The 25,543-nt window shown below is 44.5% G+C and overlaps 1 protein-coding gene across 1 annotated transcript; it reads right to left on the bottom strand.

Annotated features, from left to right (window-relative positions):
- Positions 1–494: 494 nt before the first annotated feature.
- naa15b (N-alpha-acetyltransferase 15, NatA auxiliary subunit b) lies at positions 495–23,248 on the bottom strand. Its single transcript, XM_083655485.1, has 20 exons — positions 23,084–23,248; positions 15,062–15,146; positions 14,846–14,950; positions 12,280–12,437; positions 11,385–11,519; positions 10,704–10,857; positions 10,274–10,393; positions 10,031–10,126; positions 8,707–8,813; positions 8,439–8,511; positions 7,983–8,152; positions 7,369–7,521; positions 6,171–6,299; positions 5,212–5,425; positions 4,254–4,447; positions 4,046–4,154; positions 3,798–3,896; positions 2,614–2,757; positions 2,390–2,487; positions 495–2,145 (listed from the first exon to the last, which is right to left on the bottom strand). The coding sequence occupies exons 1-20, from the start codon at positions 23,135–23,137 to the stop codon at positions 1,948–1,950; spliced, it is 2,595 nt and encodes an 864-aa protein (XP_083511611.1). The 5' UTR covers positions 23,138–23,248; the 3' UTR covers positions 495–1,947.
- Positions 23,249–25,543: the final 2,295 nt, after the last annotated feature.

Here is a 25,543-nt window from a genome sequence, read left to right as displayed (position 1 = left end):
CTCACTGAAATGTGCTTTATGTGCACCGTGGATGACATTTTAGTGAGCCTCAGTCAGCTTGTACATACAGGAGCATTTAGCTTGTACATACAGGAGCATTTAGCTTGTACATACAGGAGCATTTTTGCCCAACTTTCCAGAGCTAATATGAGGAACAGGATGGATTGTGCTGAGAAAGAACTCTACCAGTCAAAATCAGCATTGGTAAGTAAGTAGCAAATAGGACTAGACTTTAAAAAATGTGAATTATCCATTTAAAGAGCATATGAGCAGCTACAGCTGGGCTACTGCGAGCCAATATGGACAGCCAATAAGTCCACATCTTTGTCAAGTCAGAGCAACAGAACAGAAGAGATGCATAAATATACAGATGCCAGAAAGTCAACCGTTTTCTTTTGTTTGGTTTTAATACAAAAATCCAGAGATATCATACATCACCATCTCAGATTTCATCTTTCACATTAACCCAAATTAGAGAGGAAAAAAGAGGGAGAAAGAAAAAACAAACAAAAAAGGTGGTATAAAGAAAAAGCAAAAAAAAAAAAGAGCAAAAAAAAGAGCAAAAAAAAAGACTGGTGTTCATACTGCTACTCGCCTTGTAGCATTTTCACATCCGTCACCTTGGGCAACACCTTGGACTCTGACTGACTGTTTGGAGGAGACATTTTCGTTGGCAGAGGAGAGCCCTCTTGAGACAAAAGTAGGATGTAGTGGAGGCTCATTTCCACATGGACTGCTAGGGGCCCCGGGTACTTCATGCAGCCAAGTCCACTTGTTAGCTGACATTTTACACAACAGGCTTATTGAACAATACAAGTCACTCTGCTGCGTTTCAGTCCGACCCCTTTTCAACTGCATCTAGAAATGATTTGCATCGGTAATGAGATAAGTTTCATACAGTGTCTACAGTATTGCTTAGATCTATCCAACCCTTTCAGAACTACGTCAAACAAAAGTTAAGAGTAGCAGTTTATTTGGAATTGAGCACAACACACAACCTTTACAGTTTTTAAATCTGTGCTATGCTGCGTTTAAAACACACAAGCTGAAGCTCCAAGGTGCTCCATAGTAACACAGATGTAGGATTACATATTCCCAAGTTGGACCTGGAACCATGAGGGAAGCACAGTCGACATCTGACACCAAAATCTGGAATTAATGAGGCAACCATTCCCAGTACTGTGCCACTGCATGGATGAACAACCGGTAGGCCTTCTTACCATGCTCCACTGCAATGCCACATGTAGATCAATTTTTATTTAGGAGCGCCGATCACCTTTACGGCAAAATAAGGAACCTGTGTTCACTGGATAATACATCTCTTCAGTGTCTAATCTGGGTCTTCAGTAACTTTCTATTCAGCTTCCTACAGATCTGTCAGAGATCCAGTCAGCCAGCTTCTCGTGTCCCAGCGACAGTTTTGTGTCCTCTTTTCATATAAATTAGCTTTTTAAAACGAGGGGACCACTGACCACAGTGCGGTGTGTGATAGTGCATGTATGTCAGAGCAGCACTGAGTCAAACCCGAGTGGTTGCTGTCACCGGTGTTCGTCATGTCCAAGGAAACTGACGGTCTGTGACCGTCTGTCACAGTTTCTCAACAGTTTGCCAATAACAATTGTTTATTTTCATGTTCAACGCAGTTGTTGTGACATAATTAAAAAAGTAAAATGGCCGTTTTGTTATCTTCCTCTTTTCCCCCCTCTTCCCCACGAATACACACACACTCACTCGCACGCAAACACACACGCACACACACAGAGTCCTGATTTTCACCTTGTGGGAGAGAGCCAAGCCATGCCAGGTCAGACCATAATGAGCTGAGCCAAAGAACGAACACCTCTTTCGCTTCTTGTGTCTGGTTCTGCAAAAATGGCTGCCAGGCGTACCACAAAGCTCCGTGCTAGGCCCGATTCCATTTCTCATCCGCTATTGCTCCGCCTGTGCTCACATCTCATTGGCCAGCTCCTCCGTCTCTGTGGAAACGTCTCCGTTGGCGATCTTGGTGTTTTCCTCGTATCCAGGGGGCATGAAAGCTAATGTGTAGGGGTAAAGCTTGTGACACTCTGCACGGTACAACTCCGCCCGCTCCTTGCAGTCGCCCAGCACGCCGCTCCGAAGACACTCCAGGACATCTGTGCAGATCTGACCGTGGGAAGTGAAAAATGGATAAAGAAATAGGAAGTGGCAGAAGAAAAGGGGAAGTACCCAATAAATGCAAACAAATTAAGTGATGTCTTATTTGTGGGCTATTTTCTGTGTTCCTAATGCAATTTACAGCAATCAGCAGAGTAATTCAATGATGAAGTGTTTCCTACTGTGGGCTCAATATACTGTTACTACCACAACAAACCTATCGAATCGCTTTTACTGATAGTTGTAAGCATACCTGTATGGTTCTATTGTTGAGTGGCTCCTCTAGTGCAGTGGCCAGCTCCACTGCTTTTGTTTCTGTCGATGAGTCCAGGTACGACATCATCTTAGCAGCTGCAGGAGGGGGAGGAGAGTGACTGAGTTTGAGTGTGCACAGATGCATGTCTGCAGGTGTGCACGTGTATTTATGTGAGTGAGTGTGAGAGAGAGAAAGAAAGAAAGAAAGAGAGAGAGGCCTACCAGCCAGCCGGTGTGGTATGGAGTTGGAGTGCTTGGTGAGGTAGGCCTGATTGAAGCTCTTAGCATTGCTGTCTCCAAATAGCCGGGTGATCTCCTGCTTCAGCACCGTCCGGACCGCCTCGGGCAGCTCTTTGCTCTCCGAAACTGGATGGAGGGAAGGAAGGGCAAAGGAGAGATGGAGACAGAGGAAAGGAGAGATGGAGATGGACAGAGGAAAGGAGAGATGGAGACAGAGGAAAAGCGGGAACCGATAGGGGTGAGAGCAGAGGAGGAGCAACGAGAGAGAGGGGAGAAGTGATCAAAGGAAATGTAAGACGGAGACAAAATGGATGAAAAGAGTTAAGTTGATGTCCAGCAAAAGACGCATGCAAAAGCTTTAAGATGAACAACAACAAGATGTTGTTTTTTTCTTGCGTTAAATGGTTATTGTTGGCATAAGGTGTGCTGCTGCACTGTCTTTGTCTTTTTGTCTGAGAGTGAACCAAGACAAATTCCTATCAACTATGTTGACATGGCAATAAATTGATTGAATCTTGAATCTGAAACAGTTTTCCATGTAAACAAGGCAGATTTGTTGACATTCAGTCAAGAGTATCTTGTTAGACCCCAATGACTATGTAGAATAAATGTGTTACCTTCGGCAAGCTAAATTCTTTATGTTTACAAGATATGTTTCTATTTCTCAGATGGAGCACCTTGGAAAGGAAGCTCCAGTGGGCCTTTATTTGATTGACAGCCTTGGGGATGCAAAGTCATGGAGAGCGAAAAAGGTGAGATACCAGCGCAGACATAAAACCACTCAGAAATCCTCCTATTTTGGGATCTAAAGGTGACTAGTTTGCATCTCTGCAGCCTATGTTGCAGGAATTTCAGGTAGCTTCCTTAACCCAACGGCACATCATTTACTAGAATTTCCAGCTCAGTACAGCACTGTAAAAAGAAGTCACTCTCTCTCCTCTTTGCTAATTAGCACTACTAGCGGCCAAAACTCAGTTGGACATCTTTAACCCATTGATACCTGATGCAGCATTTGTGTGTGTATCCCTTTAAGAGCGCGAACCACGTGGCGCGGTTCGGGGTCTTAAAGGGATACACACACAAATGAGGGATATACACGCAAATGCTGCATCAGGTATCAATGGGTTAATAGACACATTCCACATTCGAGTCCACCCACTGCTTACCTCCTTTAAAGAAGCGCACTAGACACTGGTGTAGCCATGGGTCGTCTGGGTCTATGGCCACTGCTCTCTTCACTGACTGGAGCATCAACAGGTATTTCTCTGAAGAAAGGCCGACACAAACAGGGGAGAGGTATGGGTGACAAAGACCAAACACTGTGCTCTTACATTATGAGGTCAACCAAATGTCTGTTTAGCTTCCTCGGGAAGAAGCAGGGGTCAAGCACCACCTGGCTGTTTGCTTGGCCCACCTTTCCTGAAGTAGATCTCAAAAGCCAGCAGGTGTGTGTCTATGTTGTCTTTGATCAGGTGTTTGAGAGGCATCAGGAACTTGACAGCTTCTTCCAGTGGGTTTTCTACCTGTAAACAGGGAGAGAGACAAACACAAAGAATAAAAATGGTGGATATCACTTAAGCCCATTCAACTCACTGTATCACTCACTTCACTCTCACACTGACCTTGGCCAGTTTGTCCGGAATGAGCTCCTCCTTGGGGCCCCCGATCTCCTCGTCGTCGTCCTCCTTCTTCTTCTTCTGGTTCTTAAGTTGCTTCTCTTTCTCTGCGTTCTTCTTCTCCTCCTCTAGCTGGGCTTTCTTCTGCGCTCTCCGCTGCTTGTTCCTCAGCTTCTTCAGCTCCTTGTCCGAGAGGTTAGCTGAGGGAGAGAGAAAGAGTTTTTCCTTTGTCAGTGGAGAGCGGTTATAATGCTCTGAAATTACATGAAAAAGGAAGAAGAATTGGGGATAGACTAATTAAGCAGTTGCCTGGGACCAGACCTTGGAATACATTGTGACATGCAACAGTGATTTCTTCAGCTGAAAAAAACGACTCGTCCAATGAGCGCCGAGAGGGACTGACGACTAGCCAATCAGCGCCAATAAACAGTGCAATAGGTGTGACTATTGCTGTAGACAATTGCGCCGGACCTAACAACAATGGCGCCGCAATATAGACGAGATAGACGCTGCTATCAAGGCTGTTTTAAATCGATCCAAAGTACCACTTTGAAATCCAAACAAAAGCACTCTGCTTTGAAGACATTTATTCAAAGGGGAAATGTTTATTTTCTTCATTCTCCCTACTGGATTAGATTCAGGCGATACGTTGTTGGTCACTAGTGATTGATTTAAGAAAATGGAATTCCCCTTGGGGATTTATCTCAAAATCAGTTAAGAGTGGAGGCGATGTCAGACTGAAGAAGGAAATTAATTGTAACAAATTGACAATTCAGTTGGATATCAGGCTAATTAAGCAGTGTAAATGGGAGCACAATGAGTCTCCTGCAGGTGAAATGTTGCATATTCAGACTGCACATAAGGTGTGATGATCTCATCTTCCCCTTTCTTTTTCCTTTCTCCTACTCCCATATCCCGGACATCAAAGTCCCTGAAACACACATGCTCCCTGCCCGCCCCTCACCGGTGTCGGCCTGCAGCTCCTTGCTGTCGTCCGTCAGCGGGTTATCATGGAGGCTCAGGTAGATCTGGATGGCGGAGCGGGCGGCCTTGTAGTAGAAGGGATGCATCCGGAGCACATCCTCCAGCTTCAGTAGGTCCACGTAGGAGCGGAGCGTCATCTTTCGCATGCAGTAGGTGTGGAAATCAAACTGGTCGTCTGTGATCTCCACAAAATGCTGACGGGAGCAAGGTGGGGAAGGAATTCAGTGTGAGAAACAGAATTTGTGCTATCTCTAGACACAACATATCAACAGGCGTAAAGTGGAGAGTAAAGAAATCCAATTTCATATCTGCTAGACCACAGTTACAGAAAATTCTCAAAGAGCTGCAAAATGTATAACGAAAATTATTATGTTCAGCATCTCTCTCTCTTTTACTTTTATTTCTTTATTTGCATTGATTTCTTAGTTAAAGTTAAAAAATGCAGTGGTGTTTTTTTTTGTTTAATAAATGCATGATGTTCCCAAAGTCAATGAGTAATCCTGTTAAATAATCGTGATCCCAATATCAATCAAAAATAATTGTGATTATAATTTTTGCCATAATCGAGCAGCCCTAACTCCAACCACAGAAACATGGACTGCACTGTGGCAGAACTGCAACCATCGCAACATAAAACAGATCCGCTAAGAATGACACTCAGCCGCTAAGCAGTAGTCAAAAGTTTCAAGCTGTCTGAATAAATTATTAGAAAAACCTCCCATGTCTCTAACCAACATTAGCTGAGTGTTTGTCTGCAGTAAACAAGAAGTAATGTCATTATGCCACAAAGTGTTGAAAGTCAATATGATTAGAAACCAACAAAATGACGGCTTGTTGCAGAGTAATATGACAAAATGTGAAAGTATGTGTTCGCTAGTCAATCAGAGCCAAGTAATAATAAATAAAAGAAGTGGTCCTGCTCAGGTGGGCCCGGCTCACCCTTTCGATCTCATGACACTTCTTGAGCGCGTCCCCAAACTTGTTCATGCCCTTGTAGGCGAGGGCGCACTCCGTCTGGAACCACATGCATTGCATCTCATTCAGGTTTTCCACTGCAGACGCCCCCTCCTGGGGGAAGACAAAACAGACACACATGCATCAGTAAAGCAAAACACACTGACATGCTCAGTTGTCCAGTTATGTCCGCTACTGCAAATGTACACTAGGGGGAGATATGCACATTTTAAAGAAGAATATTGGTGGCATTTAGTGTTACAGGCCATATTGTCTGTACCAAGTTAATATTTTCTCCAGGGCTGTTTATACATCATTTTTAAAATACAGTACAAACCTTACGGTGTCACGTCTAGGTTGAAATTAACTGCTGTCCTGACTAAGATGCCTCAATACAAAGACATGCATGTCACAATAGTTAGTTAAGGCAACATGTTGAGGGATTTTCTGGAGGAGACAGACTTCCATTACTTCCTGTGTGTGACAGGTGATTGAGAGTAAGCAGAGTGTAATATTATGTGCACACACGCTGATATGAAAACACTCAACTTGGGCACAATGAAATAATGATTAAAAACACAAAATCACTTAAGATCGGTCAATTGTGCCTGTATGGTGGCCCAACAAAGCCAGAAGCAATACGGGGGCTCGAAACTGCGACCCTCGTGTTGCTAGGCAGGAAATCTACCGCTCCACTCCCCAGACACCCTGCATCCGCACACCATGAAGCCCCTGTTTAAAGAGTTTTCCTTCCTCAGACACTTGCCTGCCCCAACAGTCAGAGTGACCGACATCGCTCTTGACTTGTCCGAGTGTGGCGCGGATTGAAAGCCAACCAGACAGATATTCAGAATGCAATAACGTAGTTGGCGTATTTATCTTGCGTAGTTCTCTGGCTGTGAGCTTTTGCAAGACAGCTTTTGTTTCAATGAAGACAGAAACAGGAGAGCTTTAGCGTGTGTGACATGACGTCACTGTAGAGGTGCAGAGCCTTGTTTTATGCATCTTGATAGTTGTAACAAAGGGATGCTACCATGTTCTACCCGGCCAGATTGATTTTTATTATTTTTAATTCACAATGTGCCACTTAAAAACCCCTGCACTAGATGGACATAAACGGGGAGCTCTTTTGGCAGCTTATTTCGGGATTGGGAGTTTACTGATGCAAACAAAATCTTCTCACCCGTGTGAACTTGGAGCACATCTCCTCAGCCTCTTTGATCATGCCAGCCTTCAGCATGTACTTGGCACACTTGGAGTTGATGAATCTGTCAGCAGTGTCCAAAGCCTGGGCCTCGTCCATCCACTGAGCTGCTTCTTTGATGTTCCCAGCATGCTGCGGGGTGGGGGTCAATACCACACAGTCACTACACAACACAACACAGCCAGCAAGAACACCACCAAGTTCTCCTACATCAGTGGGTCTCAAAAACTTTTTTTTGGCTTCAGTACCACCTTTGCCCGATATCGGAGTTCAAGTATCCCCTTTAACAGACTACAGCATTTTGCATAGAAAACAATAACATAATATGGTGCAAGGAATGAATGATAACCCACGCTTTGAAGAATAGAATATATTACAAAATAAGGAAAGGAGATAAGAGTTGCAATTAGTGCCTCCTGAGCGGATTTATTTTAATGTTTAATTTACTTTCATGATTTATTCTTAAATTTTCCCATTTCCCCTCTCTCTCAAGCACCCCCTGTAGTACCTCCACATACCCCTAGAGGTATGCGTACCCCAGTTTGGGAGCCACTGTGACAGTAAATGCTGGTACAGATGGATGTGTGTATTACCTTGTAAATCTTGGCCTTGATAAGGAAGAGTTCAATGAGTGTGGGCGTACTCTCAATGGCTGTGTTGATGTATTCCAGGGCCAGCGTCTGTTGGCCAATCATGTCGTAGTGCTGCGCCAGGAAGTACTGCACCCACAGCAACGTGGTCGGCGGCTCCTCCTTTCCGTCATCTGCAACAGCCAATCAAATTATAAATCAAAGTTGCATAGGAGTTTAAAAAAAGAAGAAGGTTGCAACAGCTAATCCACGTTCTGGTTAAATATGAGATACTTTGGCTGATGAAATTAAAAGGTATGTATTATGCTGCATGTCAAAATTCACAGTTCAAAGTGCATTGTTGGTCTTTTTGTTTGGGAAAATACATCAAACTCATAAATAAATATCATCTGCATACAATGATTCAAAACTTGACTCTTATTTACTCCCCTGATCTTGAAACCTGGATCTTCTACTCACCGTTCTGGTTGAACATTCTGCAGCTGTTTAATGAGGTTTCAAAGCCAACCACTAGCTCTTCTATTATTGCCACCTGCAGAGAGAAAGGGGAGAAAACAGGTTATCTCCGCTGCTGCATGAAGGACAAACATGTGAATTAAGACCCCAGAATGTTTCAGAACAATCCTAATCCAATTCTTGGCTTTGTTAAGATTGAAGTGTGTTCAGTGTGGCTGAATCCTGCACTTTGATATCTACGCTGTGTTGCAGTGTGAAGCAGTGTTGTCACCTTTTCCTTGTCATGGTACAGTGATTTGAGAGTGGTGAAGACGGGCGGACAGCCTTTGCTGAAGTTCATCCTCAGATATCGGTCCAGACACTCCCGGAACTTCTCACCTGGAGAGAAAGAGAACGGAGTTCAAAAACAGCAACCTGCAGCAATACTCCTTCAGCACGGTTATCTGCCAAGTCAGCAACCTATACAGATGCTGCACTTTCAAATGTCTGGAAAACATGAAAACTGGCACCCCGACAGCTTTCAGATGGATAAACTCCACTAGCCTTTTTTGTGTGTGTCTGGTGTCATTGCAAAAATATAGCATTTGGTAATAGATCCCCATCACCACAAAACTCTTGCAATTACTTTGTTTTTTGATCTGCATTATAAAATAAAATACATGCATTGTTTTTCCTATAGGTCAAAATGTTGTCCGTTGGATAGGTCACACAATAGCTCTGCACAGGAATGATTCACTTCCCTTCTATGTTCACACAAGTATGCAAGTAAGATCTGTGTGGCTGTGATTGGTTGTAAGATATGCATGGCTGTGATTGGTTGTAAGATCTGTGTGGCTGTGATTGGTTGTAAGATGTGTGTGGCTGTGATTGGTTATTTATCATCGCTTGACAAGTGCAGCGTTCCATTGATACAGTCGGTCTGTGTGGGAATGCCCACAAATCATTACTTCCGGTATCGTTCCGTCAGTAGGACGAATGGTAGGACGGTGGGGGGAAACCCCCCCCCCCCCCATATAACTAAATGGGCTGACTCACCAGCAGAAGGTGCTGCGGCTCTACACTACAGGATTGGGAATTCAAGAGCAGGTACATAGACGTCTGTTCAGAGGTGCGTTTACTGTGGCGGTTGAATCCCCAATCCTGTCTGCCTGGGCTGGCAGCTAAATGCTAATTATGCTGAATGGGGAGAACGGGAGGATTTCCCCCATGCTGACCCATTGACCACGCGTCTATGACGAGACACCGCCTGAATGTATACGTTTAAAATATGTTTTGATTTCAGTGTGATAATGGACCACATGCGCCCTGCAATTGCATTGCCCGTGTTTTGCACCCTCTCAATCCCATTTTGCGCTGATAAAAAGCGTGTCAGTCACATGTTAAATAAATCAAAATAAATCAATCAAATCAAATAAATCAAATGTTGCACACTTTGTTTCAATTTGTTTCAATATGTTGCTGCAGTAGCTGCCACTATTAACCAGCAGAAAAAAAGGCTATTCATGCTGTGTGCACTCCTCTCAACTGATGACATGGATTGAAAGGTTAACTGCAGTTCCCATTTCAGGGGAAAGCCGATGAATTATTGGCCGCACCAGCGAGGAAGTTGAGTGGTAGCCGGCGAGGAACCAGTCCTTTGGGATACTTCTCCCAGGCTTCCTCATAGATCTTCTGTCTCTCCTCTGTGCTGCCTGAAAAAAAGGACATGAATAATAATCAGTGGGCTGTGGACGGCTGTGGAATGTATAATTTTGGCGGACAAAGATGACAGACGCTGCTATTTCCAATAAAAATACACCAAGGATGAATCCGTGGTGACTGGAGATATAGTGCTGTACCAGGTTTTAAGGCGTTCTCCAGGCCACGGTAATAAGACCAGTTCTCTGGGTTCCTCTCCTGCAGACGATGGTAGACCTCGTTGGCCTCCTCCAGGCGCTCGAGCTTCAACAGCAACTCTCCTACAAAGACATGACATTTATTTTAAGACAAAATACAACAAAATACGTTTATTTTAAGAGAAAATACAACAAAATGCTGCTATTTCAATGGGTTAAAACTAAAAGCCTGTGTTGTGGGATTTTAAATGGTGTGTTTGCATGTCGGTAGAAACAAAATAAGACTTGAATCTGAAAAATGTGGCACAGATCCGAGCACGTGCCGGCAGTATTAATTAAGAGTACGACGACAACTACAAACATGGCTTTCTTCTGGTGCATCCTGTCTGTGATACTCGGCCTGGGAGAGGGATTTCTCATGGCAGTGACCCACCTCGCGTCTCCTCCACAGCCAGCTTGTCACAGATCTGCTTCTCATAGTTGGAGAGATGCTCCAGGGCTTCCTTGTACAGGCCCGCTTCCCTCAGCACCTGGTTCTGATAGAGCAGCAGCTCGCTGTACTCGTAGTCCACTTTGTCTGGAGACGTCTAGACACAGGCACACCCCAGGGAAAACACAGGTACGCCGGCACAAAGGAAGGACAAGCGTTAGTGTCATTATTAACATTTTGTACAAGCGACGGTGAGAAAGGAACCAAGCCATTAGGCGGACGCCGACTTCTATCTACTACGCTGTACAGAAAAAGCTGCACCGCATTCTTTGTGTGCGTTTGCCTGATCGCAGGTTGTATTGCATGGATGGCACAAAGACAGGAAGCAGGCTGGTCTTATCAGAAGCGAGCCAGAGAGAGGGGGAGAGAGACGGGGAGACAGAGAGAGAGAGAGACAGAAACGGAGAGAGAGAGAGCGCCATTGTAGTTGTGACCAACACACAGAGCCCGTGTTTATGAGCCTGCAGAGGGCTAAACGGCTACACACCCACACCGTGACAGAAAGCTCAGTAGGAAATTGTGAGTAATGCCATCCAACAGTGCATTGTACTGAACGGCATCTGCCATGCACAAAACACTTTATATTTCACAATGCTAAGCTGTTGTCAAGTGTCACGTCCAAACCTGTTGTGTTTTCCTGAACTCCTCGATTATCTTGGCGGCCATTTCGTAGTCCTCCAGGAGGTGGTAGGCGATGGCGTAGCCGATCCAGGAGGCTCGCTGGGCCGGGCGCAGCTGCAGCAGCTGGTACCGCGTCTCCTTTAGGGGGGGGAAAAAGAGTCACGGCAGGTCAGTTCAGCCACAAGCTCAGCATCAGAATGTATAGGGTGAAGAAGCTTAGCATCAGAATGTATAGGGTGAAGTGCGATTAATCTTAAGCATAATGTCCCTTTATTCATTCTGCCATATGAGGCCCAGGAGGTGAAACTGTCACGTACGCCTGATGGGGAGTGAAAAAGATCAAGTGGGCAGATTGAAGGCGTGGATTTGCTGACTCATGGTATGGATGCTAAGCTGTTCCTACTGTCTGGTACAGAGTTAGAAATAAGAGAGAGAGAGAGAGAGAAAAGTCCACACATCTCATACTCTCTCGCCATTTCCTCTCCCTCGTCCACCCTTCTAATCCTCCCAGCCAGACTTCCATCATGCCATCTCGTACTTCTCACTAAATCAGCATCTAAATTCCAGGCTGTGTCCCATGGGAGATGTTCTACATTGTGGAGGCTGTAACTGGAACCTGAGATCTGCTTGCCAATACGCTGCGTTCTCTCCAAATCTGTGCCACATACCGCACCTTGGACTAGGGAGGGTCCTTCCTTTCTGGATTGTTCTTTGCCCTGCAAGTAGTTCAGCTTTGTTTGGTTCTTGCTCGTTAAAAAACTAAAGTTCTGAAGCATCCACAGCGCCCCACCCCCCACCCCAACACCAGGGTGCTGGGCTGCACCTCCACATCTTCAATGTTTTGTGGTGTGGACGGGACTCCGAGGACCCAGGCGAGACCCGGAGGATCTGCACTCACCCTGTAGCCCTCCAGGTCTCTCATCTGGATCTGCAACAGGGAAAGGTCCCGGAGGATCTGCAGGTTGTCCTTGTCCCACTTCAGCGCGTTGCGGTAACACTTGATGGCCTCGTCGTACTTCTTATCCGAGCGCTGCAGCAGGCCGTATACGTGCCAGCCTGGGATGGCCGGGGAGTTAAGGAACACACACACACCATAGAATCTGATGTTCTCAAACTCAAATTAAACGCTGTACAGAAGTGCACAGAGACAGTGTTGTGACTGGGACACCTGCCTGCAAAGAATTGATAAGTTGATTCCTTAAGAAAAAAATCTCTTATAACTTGATCACCTGATTTACTAGTGATTCTGCTGCCAATCCCAAATTACGTTGAATTAAAAAAAATACTTTTCACACCATGTTGTTTTATTGTGGTATTCATAACCACTCCAAAACAGACAACTGTACACCATTACATTACCTCATTTGGCAGACATTTTTGTCAGCAATAGAGCAATCAACTATGCAACACAGTCTATGACAACTACAACATCTGAAGGAATAGTGGTAAAGTGTAGTGTAGTTTAGTTTTTTTTTAGAGAGCGAGAGAAAGAAGTTAGTTTCAAGAAGGGCCCAGATGGAGCCTGAAAAGGTGTGTCTTTAGTCTTTTCCGAAAGAATGCTCGTTCCACCATTGAGGTGCCAGGGATGAGAAGAATCGCGAACGGGATGAGCGACTCTTGAGCCCCCGTAGCGGAGGAGGGGCGAGGCGTCCTGCACTGGTGGAGGAGCGGAGGGAACGGTGAGAGATTTGGAGCCTGACGATAGATTGTAAGTACGAGCGAGAGAGAGAGAGAGAGAGAGAGGAGAGAGAGATAGAGACACAGAGAGAGAGAGAGAGAGAGGAGAGAGAGAGAGAGAGAGAGTGAGATAGAGACACAGAGAGAGAGAGAGAGAGAGAGTTGTGGGAGGAGTGTGTGCATTCAGTCCAGTTCTCACGGTACAGGAATAGTTGCCCTGTACCTGAAGCTTAGAGCACCAGCCTAGTTTGTAGTTTGTCCTCCTTACTTACACACACATCCCCGGAGCTCACCAGGTACTAACTTACAATCCTCCATACAACATCGGTATGGACCCCCACTAAACACATGCAAGAAGATCATCACCTGACCAGCGACGACTACGACTGAAGATGGTTTGAAGATGTTCACTGAAAGCTGCCCACTGCCCCCCGGAGGAAGGACATGCCTGGATGGGATAAATGCAGAGACTAAATTTCACGGGAACCACTCAGCATGCATGTGTGTGCCACTGCAGACACGCGTGTTCATGCTGTGTGGTGATTTGTGACAATAAAGACGGGCTTGTTCGTCCCCGTTGTAAAAAAATAAATAAGAAATAAGTACTTGCGCACATACGGCATTTAACTATAAATTTGAAATTGAGCATTTTGTTCAATTTTAAAATGAACTAGGTATCGATATGGCCAATGCGCTTCGATCCGATCAGTAATGACCTGGGATCGTATTCCACCAGAATGGTGTCCTCACATATCAGCAGATATGACATGCTACATAAGACACAAAGGCTTTCAAAACACACTCAAGATACAGGAATGGCTAGTAGTGAAGCTAAAAACAAAAGCTAGCCATGTGGTGTCTGCACAGAGATGTGTTGACTTTAGGTAGGGCCTGAGCTGAGATAACACTTATCGGCAGGAAAACGTCTGCTCGGATCTCACTGTTGCCTGTGTATTTGTGAGAAAGCAGGGGGGGGGGGGGGGGGGGGGGCAGCAGAGAGAGAGCATGCTGGCTGTATTCCACAGAGGCAATCCTCTTCTACACAGTGTCAAAGTGCTAAGAGTGCGTGTTTGTTTGGGTGTGTGTTGATGCCACAGGGCCTCTGGATCCCATACAAACACACAGGCTGAAAGTGAGTAGCTAACATTGTGCTAATGTTTGTAGCTAATGTTGTGCTAACATTCTGTTAACATTCTGTTAATTGTGATTCAACTAGAGCTACAAATGATCACGCAACGTTTCCAACGAGTTTAATGGCGTAAATGTCAAGTGTAACTTCTTATCTTTCTAGCGACATATATAATCATTCATTGTTAGATTTGTCGTTACCAGGGTTGAGAGAAGCACAATATCTATTTATTTAGCATTGCCCGAGTATAACCCTGAATCGGTCACCAGGAGTCATGCTAATGTCAACAATGCAGTTAAGGCATTAGCAATCGATTCTCGAACGTCGACCCAAGCTCACCCCCACTGGCTTTCTCTCATAAGATCACTTCCCTAGAGAATTTGGACATTTAAATAGCCCTGTATTCTTATGAACTTTGACATGTAGACTCTTAGACGTGTCTAAAGTAATTCCACAACACTAGCTGGCGTTGGCTGAAATGAAAAGCCCCACAAAAGTCCGGAAAGTGCGTCCTACAGGATATACCCGACTCAGGAAACACTGACATGAAGTGAGCTTAACCCAATGCATGTCTCCTACACACACACACACACACACACACACACACACACACACAAACAGAGTTTCTCTGCGTCGGACGATGCGTGTGTAAGGATACAGACGTGGCTCTTGAGGTCGTTGCGCAGGCCCCTCCTCACCAGGTCGTAGGCCTCCTCCTTCTTCCCCAGACAGTTCAGGGTTAACCCCTTCATCGCCAGGGTCTCTGAGGGAGGAAGGGACAGAGGAAGAAGAGGGTACAGCACAGAAGCAGCGATACAGACACCTTTTCCTCCAATTCATCCATATTGCAAGCATCCTCGCCTCTGCTCCTTACCTCCATGCTCCGCGAACTTGGGGTTGTTCAGGATCTGTTTGCAGAACTTGAGTCCGTTTCTGTACTGTTTGTGCTCGTAACATCGCTGTGGAGAGGAGGAAGGGATAAGAAGAACCATGTTAGGCCGAGACAGCAAGCGCGATATTTCAGAAAGAGAGAGCGGGCGAGACAGACAACACTTTGCTGGCAGCCATAACAGCCGGGCAGAAGGATAAGGAAGACAGTTGTGATGGACAGACCAGGGTCAAACTGTAGTGTTTGAGGACTAGATGGGTGGAGGTGGTTACAGAACACTTCAGCCTCAGGAAGTCATCAATCACGTAAGAGAGCTGACTAAAGGCCGTTTCTCACTGGTGCGGTGCGGAATGCGTTGCGATATTTCGTGCGGATTTTCCGCATTGCAAACTATACACACAGGTGCGGGTGCGAATTATTCGCATTCCCACGTTCATTTTCCGTCTGCGGAAAAACAGTGAGCAGAGACCACAATGGAGTCAAGCAGTAGTAGTAGCAGTGATGATGACCTGCTCCTCATATTGCTGAGAAAACAAACGAGAAAGAGGAAAAGAAGGTTCTGGGTTCACCCAATTTGAGAGAGGCGCACAGAACATGGCGAGTTTCATCAGCTGGTCCAGGAGCTGCGCCTGTATCACGGTCGCTTCAGGCAGTATTTCAGAATGGGAGTTGAGCAATTTGAGGCTCTGTTGGGGATGATAGCCCCTCACATAATGAGGAAACACACAAACTACCGCAAACCTATCGACCCTGAACAACGACTGGCAGTGTGTTTGAGGTGAGCATTTTCATGTAATTTATTTGTTTACCGTCTTTTGCTTTTAAAAAAATCACGATATACGAGGGATCAGTGTTTGTAAACAAACGAGGAAACTGGGGGGGACGTTCACGCTAGGAAGGCTATAGATAGCCTGTAACGTTACAGTAGGCTATGAACACAAATTTAATCATCACCATGCCAAACAGCAGCGCAGCTCCATACTACAATGTGACGTCAGTTGTAAATAAAGGATTTCATTGGTCAAACGTATCTTGCCGCATCCGAAAATCCGCGGAAGTCAAAGTCCGTGCGGAAAAATAAACCCCCGCACGAATGTTCCGCCTCGGTGTGCAAGGTTCAATTGCAACTCATTAAAGCATTTTGTTGCAAATCTCCGTGCCGAATATTCGCGCGAAAATCCGCACCGGTGTGAAACGGCCTTAAGGATGACTTCTTTTTTCCACTATTATTTTGGGGGCATTTTGGGACAGGAAGGTATGGGAGAGGGAGAGGGGGGGACATGCAGTGAGGGGCCACAGGCCGGATTCGAACCCGGGCCCGCTGCGGGAAGGAAGGATTAGCCTTAGCCCTTAGTACTCGCTCAGCAGGTGAGCCACTGGGATGCCCACTAACATGACTTCTAAAAGAATGTTCTTGTTTTTGTCGGCCCTTTCTTGCAGTCACTGTATTGTCCAAAGTCCTAGTCTTAAAATGTAGGATATGACAATAGGATATAATATTTGATCTCATGGTTTGTTTGTGTGTCCTCCTACTCCAAGTGCTGACTAGCTGTGATGAAATTGATGTGCTGCTGTATCCCGACTGTCCTCCACATTCTCTCTCCTATGAGGAGGTCAAACTGTGCACATCTCCACTTAGCAGTGTCAAATTGACGTCCGACAACTGGGTTCAAATCCGGCCCGGGACCTTTGCTGCATGTCACCCCCCCCCCCCCCCCCCTTTTCTTTCCAGTCTAAATCTACTTTCACCTGTCAAATAAAAAAGGCAAAAATGCTGATTTCAAGCGCAAGAGACGTGCCTGGTCTTTTCTAAATCAATGTTCTTGGCCAGCTGCCTGATCGATAAAACAAAATGCCACGAGGACGACTACGACAACTATGAGGAAATGCAAGCGACAGCAGCTGGAAGCAGAATTCCAGCCATAATAGATGTGCTCGTTATGTATTGTACATACATTATGTATTGTACATGCATTATGGACTGTACACATGCATCGCTCTAGGCTGCATTTTGACCTTTCAGAAGATCACGAAAATCCCAGTATATAGGCGTTTCACAATTGTGCTACTGCTAACACACTCAAGTCTATGTAATGCAGAGCTATCTTAAACAAACAACAGTAGACAATTGTCGTCCGATTGCCAGTCAGCATTATAGATACTTTTCTTCCACTATACATTAAATCAACCATACACCCAAACCTGAGCTCAGGGCTATTTTATGCAGACTTCACTATGACACCCAGAGTAATCCCTTCCCCGCTAAAAAATTACCAGCTCTGTGCCCCAAAGTTAGAGCTGATCACTGACTGTCAGGCGAGATTGTGTGTGTGTGTGTGTGTGTGTGTGTGTCAGACAGACAGGGGAAAGGTTAGCTTGGCAGATGGCATTTGGTCGGCCTGCTGAGGACGTCTCTAGTGGCAATCAACAGATTGCGTCTACTTAGCATACGGATGCCCAGGCTGGTTATGAAATGACAAGTAAAACACTGTCCCAGCTAAGTGGGTGGGATTAAGCCATTAGCCCACTGGGGACTAGAGGTCATGAAGAAGAAACGGGCCTATCTCCTTTCAGTGGGTGTCAGCTGGACCGTGCTGGCTTCATCTCTCATCCATTAGCCTTATGTAGCTGAGCCTACTGTATATCATAAAGCACAGTGTGAGGGAGCCAAAAGTGTGTGTGTGTGTGTGTGTGTGTGTGTGTGTGTGTGTGTGCACCGGACCAAACAAGTCAGCTGCAGAAGTGTGTAAAGACCATCTGGCCATGGGTGCAGGAGGCTAATCGGGTGCAAGTTGGACACGCATATCACACACATCTACACACACACAGACACACAGAGTACTCGCATCAATGCCACAACCTTGTCACCATGCAGCCAAAAAAACACATCTGAAATTGACACTAAGTTCCCTCCACGTGCAGAGACGAGACGAAACTGTACTTCCAGAACCCATGAGGAGCTGCAGAACAGCACATTGACTTAGCGAAGTGCATCTTTGAACAGAGCTCTCTGTCAAACAGTTAAGAGAAAACCCTGTTATTCACTTAGGCTTTGAAAGTGTTCAGCACAGCTCGGTGCTCTGTGTTCTCTCTTTGGTTCCAGATGCTACATGAAGACTGCCAAGAGGCCGCTCGCTCGCACACTTGGCGTTGCCGAGGCCTCAATAATACCTCTGTCCCTTTTTACCAGAAAGAAAAACTGGGCTCCTGCCTTGTGCTCAAACATGCAGATCCTTCCAAATGAAAAAACTCAGAACGTGCACAGCAGTTCAACTAGATTTGAAGGTATGCTTTGGATTGCCAAAGGTTTTGTGGGGACTTTTTGCATTGTTAGGTTAGGCTGGCTTAACACCATGAAACTGATTGCATACATAAACATAATTGTCATCCAACTTGACATTTACGCAAAGCAATTCAAAAACAATCAAGTACGTCTCATGCAACACGGTAGTTTGTTTCACTAAAACAAGCTAGCTAGATTGGTAATGTTTCATCGTTTTCTAACTGGATAATAACTGGCTACTTTTGTTCATTAAGGCTGATAGACTACTCATCAGCGTTTTGATTGGCTGTTGCATTAAACTAGTAGTAGTTTCACAAAGTTGAGTTTTGCAAAAGGTAGGAGTGAAAAGACGGGAAGCGCGCTTTTCCTCCAAATGTTCAACTTTTTCAGCTTTAAAACGGCCAGAGCGCTCCGCCAAAAAGACGAGACGCCACCAGCGTTTAAACGGCAGGTGCGTTCCTTGAAAGAGGAGCACGTTTAGCACGTCCTTACATAGAGAATTAATTGCAGAAAGGTGCTGGCAGCTCCAAAAACGCTTTTGGTGTGAATGTCCTCTAATATGTATTTATGACTGTCTTTCATTTGTACAGCAGCAACAGCAGCCCTTGGCCTTGCTCAGTGTTTAACTGCTGGGCAAATCAAACACTTTCATAAATACAGTAGGCTACTACCTACTACATGAATGCAGGCATTTTTCTATTGTTTGTTTTTGAGTGGGAGCGTGATGATGAAGTTTAATATTTGAGTTGAGCATCAGAGCGTGCCTATTCTCTCTATTAATTATTATTAAGATAAATGATTCTGAGAATGCATAAGGCCTCCACTAATGCTAGACTGAAGAGGTAATCAGGGTCTGAAATGAACACGCGCCAACCACCAAATGCTCGTAAAATGAATATTTTTGAAGCAATAACATGTGAATGGCTGTTATGGCAGTGGTGGCCTAGAGCTAAGAGAAGCGAGCATATAACCGGAAGGTCGTCCGTTCAATCCCCGGGACCGGGAGGATAAATCTGGGTGGGGAAAGTGAACAAGCAGCGCTTGCCCCTCCCTCATTACCACCACTGAGGTGCCCATGCTCCAGTGGAACTGATCAGTCAGTAGCCTAGCCAGCAGATCAGACTGTGGTTGTACTGGTCAGCTTCCAGGTATGAATGTGTGCGTGTCAATGTGAACAGGGCACTCCTGAAAAAGAGAGCATTGCTCTCAGCGAGACTTCCCCTGCATAAATAAAAGTAAAATATATATATATATAATATAAAGTTATATACAGCCTTTGGTCTTTGTCTGCTCTCATACTTGGAAAGCAACGCTTCAAAATACTTTCTGATCATTTAAACTCTGATGCACTTCATCACAATTTACAAAATTGATCCACTATTAAATAGAGCGAGCAATTTTATATTAACACAAAGCCTGATCCAAATAAACGGCACTGAAAATAGTAAGGGTCGAGTTTAGTCTTGTTGATCTATATAGCCCTTATCATAAACATGGAGTACAAGCATTATTACAATAGGGTAACAACATATTTCTATTCAAAATGTCTATATTTTGTAGATGAGATGAGTCAAAAAGCTGATTCCAGTCCCCGGTGGTAACAGACGGTAGCTCCCTCATGTGGCCACACAGTCCGAGTCGCTTCAATCAGTGCTGCCCTCTTTACATTCAACACAGAATGCCCTGTCAGCAACGTCCACCCCAAGTGTCAATTCAAAGAGCCAAACATGCATGATGTGAGTGTACACACACTCACAGGAACATGAATGTAAACTTAGTAACCTCATCACCACTAGCTGTGCTTATCCAGCATGTTTTACACCTCACCCAAAATAACTTGGCTTAGAGTGTTGCACGAATCCGCCTGTCAAGAGTTGCAGCTTTCAGCTACAGGGCTCGCTGGGGGAAACGGCACGAGCAATCCACGTTTGCTCAGAAGCAGAAGCACTGAATGTCCTGAATGTCAACAAAATCTGATGCATTTTCGTTCTTAGGAGCATTACGGTTGGAAATGTCAGGCGCTGGTGGTGACCGAGCAGAATGAGCAGGCAGACCTAGGCCAAACAGTGTTTGCAAACAACTCCTTTTTGTCTTATCCTGCATGGAGCACCGGGTCAGTTTGCTTGAATGCATCAGGGAAAGTCAGACTGCATCGTGTCACTGGAGTATTGTAAATTATCCGGAATGTTCTTGTGATGGTCTAAATGTTCTGGCACTCGTGGTTGTCCTATGCAGAAAAAGCCACCCATAGAAACAGTTCTAAACAAAGCATTATGTTTTCAAATACTTAAGACTGAGGTCTGTTTATCGCCACTGACCTTCTCCCCCAGCATGCTGAGTTGATGCGTTAAATTAAGGAGAAGGTGGTGTTTGGAGGAGAGATCAAATGTTTGAAATGCAACTGGGGCTCTCTGCACAATGCTAGTAAGGCTGTGTGTGTTTCAAACGGATTTACCATGAAGTCTTAACTCTTAAGCCAGGTCAGACTACAAGACTGTTCAAATCTTGCACGACACATTTATTTGTCATTGCATAGTGTGCACAGGCACGTTGCCATTTAACACGATTTCATGGGATTTATTCATCTTGGAAAGCTGTATAGCAGCCAGAGTCTCCAGACTCCAGGTTTAAGCCCATCCACACTACAGGATAATCTGCACTGACTGTTGAGCCCAAGGCAGCACCCCTCCTCTGCAACGGACTAGCCCAGGTTCAAATCAGACTTAGGTTTAAATCGCCTAGTGTGGCTGTGGCTCAAGGTCACCACTGCTTTGAATAATACAAGGCTGGACAAGTTACAACAAAAAGCATGCTGCTTTGCCAACTTCCTACTGTAAAGGTTAGACCAGCAGTAAGGAAATAGGCTTCAGGGGAAAGGAGGAAAGTAAAATGAACCTCATCCAACTCCACTGCCAATCGGAAGCTGGAGACCTGCCAACTAATAAGAATGCACTTAAGCACCCATTTTGGGAAAGCAAAAATAAAGAGGGGTGTGGTCCACTCCTGACTACAGCCAGAAAGAAAGCTTTTTCAAATTTCATAATATCATGTCACTATTGCAGGGGGAAGGGGGGTATAATGGTTCCTATTTATGCTGCATCAATTTACAACAAACTCAAAAGATTTCAGACTTCTTCAACTTGACTGGAACCAAGACCTGAAGGTCAATTCACCCTCCCTTTAGCTCTGCACACTTATGGCTGTAATCCTGATGTGTGTGCTACATAGATACCCTGATCAAAATTATTGGTCACCAAATAATTCTATTGTACTTTTTGTATCCATCTTGCAGTAGGTGTTGTCAAGGAAGTAACACGTGTTCTAAGAGAACAGTTACTCCTCTGAGATAGACTGTGAAAAAAAGGGACTGGATTTGTCCAAGATCAGGTGCAGGGCACATATATGCTTTTTCCTACCAGACGTTGGGAATGTCAGCTCTCACAGCCAACATGCTGATAAACATCAACTAATACCCTCCAAAGCCCTGGTCTTTCAAAACAATGTTGTTTATCTAAAACAGTGTGTGAGTACAATCCTGATGAATGCCTAGAGAGTATACAGTTCCTGGAAGGCATTGAGATGCTCATGCAGACGTTCAGCAACACAGCCAACAACACACACAGTTCGTAATCTCACAGCATGCCAGAAGAGGAGCATTGTTAAACCTGTGACAGTTTTGCAAGCAAAATAACCCCAGTGCTGAACATATCCAGTGAAATGACAGTCTTGACCTAGGCTTGTCAAACCATTTGACTGGCCCACATACAATTGTGTGTCAGATAGATAGCAAATAACTAGCGTGTCTGCACAAAGTTTAAAACATGGAAGTGAAGGGTGGGTGGGTAGCTAGCTTCTACAGCACAGCAGGCCTGGAGTAGCTGATATAGCTAACAGTAGCAGCCACAGATTTGCTGACAGTGTCACACCGGTCTTTCCATACTTTCTTCTCGTTTCCACGCACGCCCAAACTATTTGACTAACTATAGACTCGGTCAGTGGATGCGATGCAAGCAGGTGCAGTTAATACACTGACAGACTGTTTGTTAGCTAACGTTTGTCAACCGATATAGCGTTATCTAACGTAGACTGGTTAGCTCGTGTTAACGAACTAGCCAGTTGGCTAGGTAGCTCTTCACTTAGCCAGGTTAGCAGGCTAGGATGGGCCACATCTGACACAAACAAAGCAAACTCGCAGTTACACTCCATCATATTGGTTTTGCATGAAGCAAACACCATAACAGATGGGAGCCATTGAACGCCAGCCTAGCTAGAGGCAAACGTTAGCTGGCTAGCTAGCCATCGTGCAACCTAGCCAGTTATTGGTTGTTGTGATTGACAAGAGAAGAGGTGAGGCCTAGCGTAACTAGCTAGCTAACGTAACTCTGGCTAGCCATAACCTAGCTACAACAGCGAGTGTGGTGGGTATCTAACGTTAATGTTATCTTAAAATAATCGTCACGAAAACAAATAGTAACGTTATTGTTGACAGAAACCTGGGATAGACCTAACAAATACGTGATCAACCCTCTGGCTCTACGTTACAGTGACAGCGCATATCAGGTCTAGGCTAGCTAACCCATTCAATTAACCTATGCCATTTTGCTAACTGTTTAGCTACGGCTAATAGCTGGAGAGCTAAAGTGACAGGGTGCCGCCGATGGATCTTTAAAATCGACAGTTGTCTGTGTGTTAGCGAAACACATGTAACGTTAGCATCATCTCACCAAAATCCTCTTGAAGAGAGCGTTCTCTTTCGGCGGTAAAGTAATTGTCGGCATTGTCGCGGTTGAGATCTGTTTCCCCCCTCGACCTCAGCACATGTAGCTAAAGTTAGCCGGATAGTCAAAGCGAGTCGAATACTGTGGACAGCTCGGCCCTGCTTCTCCTCCTCAGCCACTCCGCTCGATTGCTCCGAGTCCGTTCTCTCCTCACTTCCTCCTCACGTGGTAATGGAAGCCCTCCACAGTTCAAAATGGCCGCGACTGACTTTTTAATCCATAGATCCCTTCTTTTTCATTACAGCAACGTCCTTTCAAAACATTTGCTTTGTAAATTGTGAATTATCCCAGTAAAATAATTAGTGTATTAATAGGGCATTCTGAGTCATTATTATTATTAATAATAATATTATTAATAATACTATTAATATTAATATTAATAATAACAATAATATTAATATTAATAATAATACTAATAATAATATTAATATTAAATAATAATAAACAGGCCTTATTATTATTACTGTTGTTGAGATATATATATATAGAGAGAGAGAGAGAGAGAGAGAGAGAGAGAGAGAGAGAGTTGCAAAACTCAACTTTGTGGAACTAGTTGCATCCAGCCAAGTTACATGAATGAATGACACTCCCCACTTGATACAGTAATGTTTTAGTGAAACAAGTCTTGCATGAGACTTGATTCTTTTTTAATTGCTTTGTGTCAATGTCAAGTTGCATGAAAATTATGTTTCATGCGATTTGCAACCTGCAACTTGAACTTCTTGAACTAACTTCTTTCTCTCTCTCTCAAAAAAACCCCCCTAACCCTACCCTAACTAACCTAAAATCTAAACTAACCTAAACTAAACTTGTACCACTATTCCTTACAGAGGTTGTAGTTGTCATAGACTGTGTTGCATAGTTGATTGCTCTATTGCTGACAAAAATGTGTTATGTAAGTCGCTTTGGATAAAAGCGTCTGCCAAATGACGTAATGTAACTAATTTAGTTGCCTGAATGTTTGACCGTGTAGAGCCAGCCTAACACATCTTGACACTAGATATAATTCTTATTAGCTACATGAACATGACTCACACCTGATCTTTCCATTTCTCTGTATTATTTTGTATTCTATTAGCCTGGGTCAAGACCTTTGAATCCGCTGACTCCATGGAGTTGAGTTTGGCTGCTGGAAATGACTGTACAAGTTGACAATTACAGTCTGAATATCAGGCTAGTATTCTGTATGTTTGGTACTTAATTTCTATAAAAACAATTCCTTGTTTGTGGAGCTCAACAAACATTATTGATGTTTAACTGTTCATATTGTACCCATTTGCCTTTTTATTGTACATTTAACCCTTGTGTGGTGTTCGGGTCTGTGGGACCCGTTTTAATTTTTTATTAAAAGAAAAATGATACAATTAATTAATTTTTCAAACTGAGACTCACTGACTTTGGCTCATTTTCTGTGAAGAACATATATCAGAATACATATTTAATGACCACACACCATACACCCCCCCTACACATTTCTATTACATATAAGATGTCCGGGTCCACTGGACCCGGACATCTTATATGTATGAATGAACCATTCTGTATTTTCTTGCGCTGCCTTCATTGCTTTGTGTGGCTCTGCATCTCAAGATGGCGGAAAGATTATCTGCTCAGAGGGCCTTAGAGATCATTTTTGAAGAGAGAGAAGCTTTTTTCCTTTTTTCCCATTTTATCATAAAAAACGGATAGCACTTTGATAAATGTGATCTAACAGAGGTAAATGATCAATATTAACCATATGCTCTCTTCATTGCTAGTAATTGGGATAAATTAAACATCTGGTAAGTATCTTTACATAAATTGTTATGGCTGTATTGATTTAAAAACCCAATAATGCGCCGGGTCCACCAGACCCGCAAACATTGGCTGAGTAACAAAAACATGAACACCACACAAGGGTTAAAACTGGAGGGCACTGCCCTCTGCCACGGTGTGGTGTTATGTGAATCAGTTTGGAACTAGGCACCTTTTTGTGATTGGCTTTTTATGATTGACTTTTGTCCAGTGGGCGTGCTGTGGAAAGTGAATCAGTTTGTCCCAGTTCATCCAATCAGGTGCAGCAAGGAGGAACAAACATTGAAGCATGCCTACAAGCATGCAATTCTGGGGAGCGGGGCAGGCCCTGGTGTGGAAACCCACAAAAATGGACATGTATCTACAAAGTTTTGTGGTGTTATGTGAATTCCGTGTGGAAGTTAAGCGCCTCTTTGTGATTGGCCATGGCCATTGTCACGCCCCCTTTTGGCTAGTGGGCGTGGACAGCTAATCAGTTCATCCTTGGCCCAATGGCCAACCTTTCAACAAAGTTTTGTGGTGTTTCGTGAATCCGTTTGGAAGTTAGGTGCCTTTTTGTGATTGAGCACATCCATTGCCATTAGTATTTGGGCCGGTGAGGCTCCCCCGAGA

The sequence above is a fragment of the Poromitra crassiceps genome (genome assembly GCF_964638095.1).
Source record: "Poromitra crassiceps genome assembly, chromosome: 19".
In the NCBI taxonomy this organism is placed as follows: Eukaryota; Metazoa; Chordata; class Actinopteri; order Beryciformes; family Melamphaidae; genus Poromitra; species Poromitra crassiceps.
Note: the sequence above shows the minus strand (reverse complement) of the source record. Positions and strands in the feature narration are given on the sequence as shown.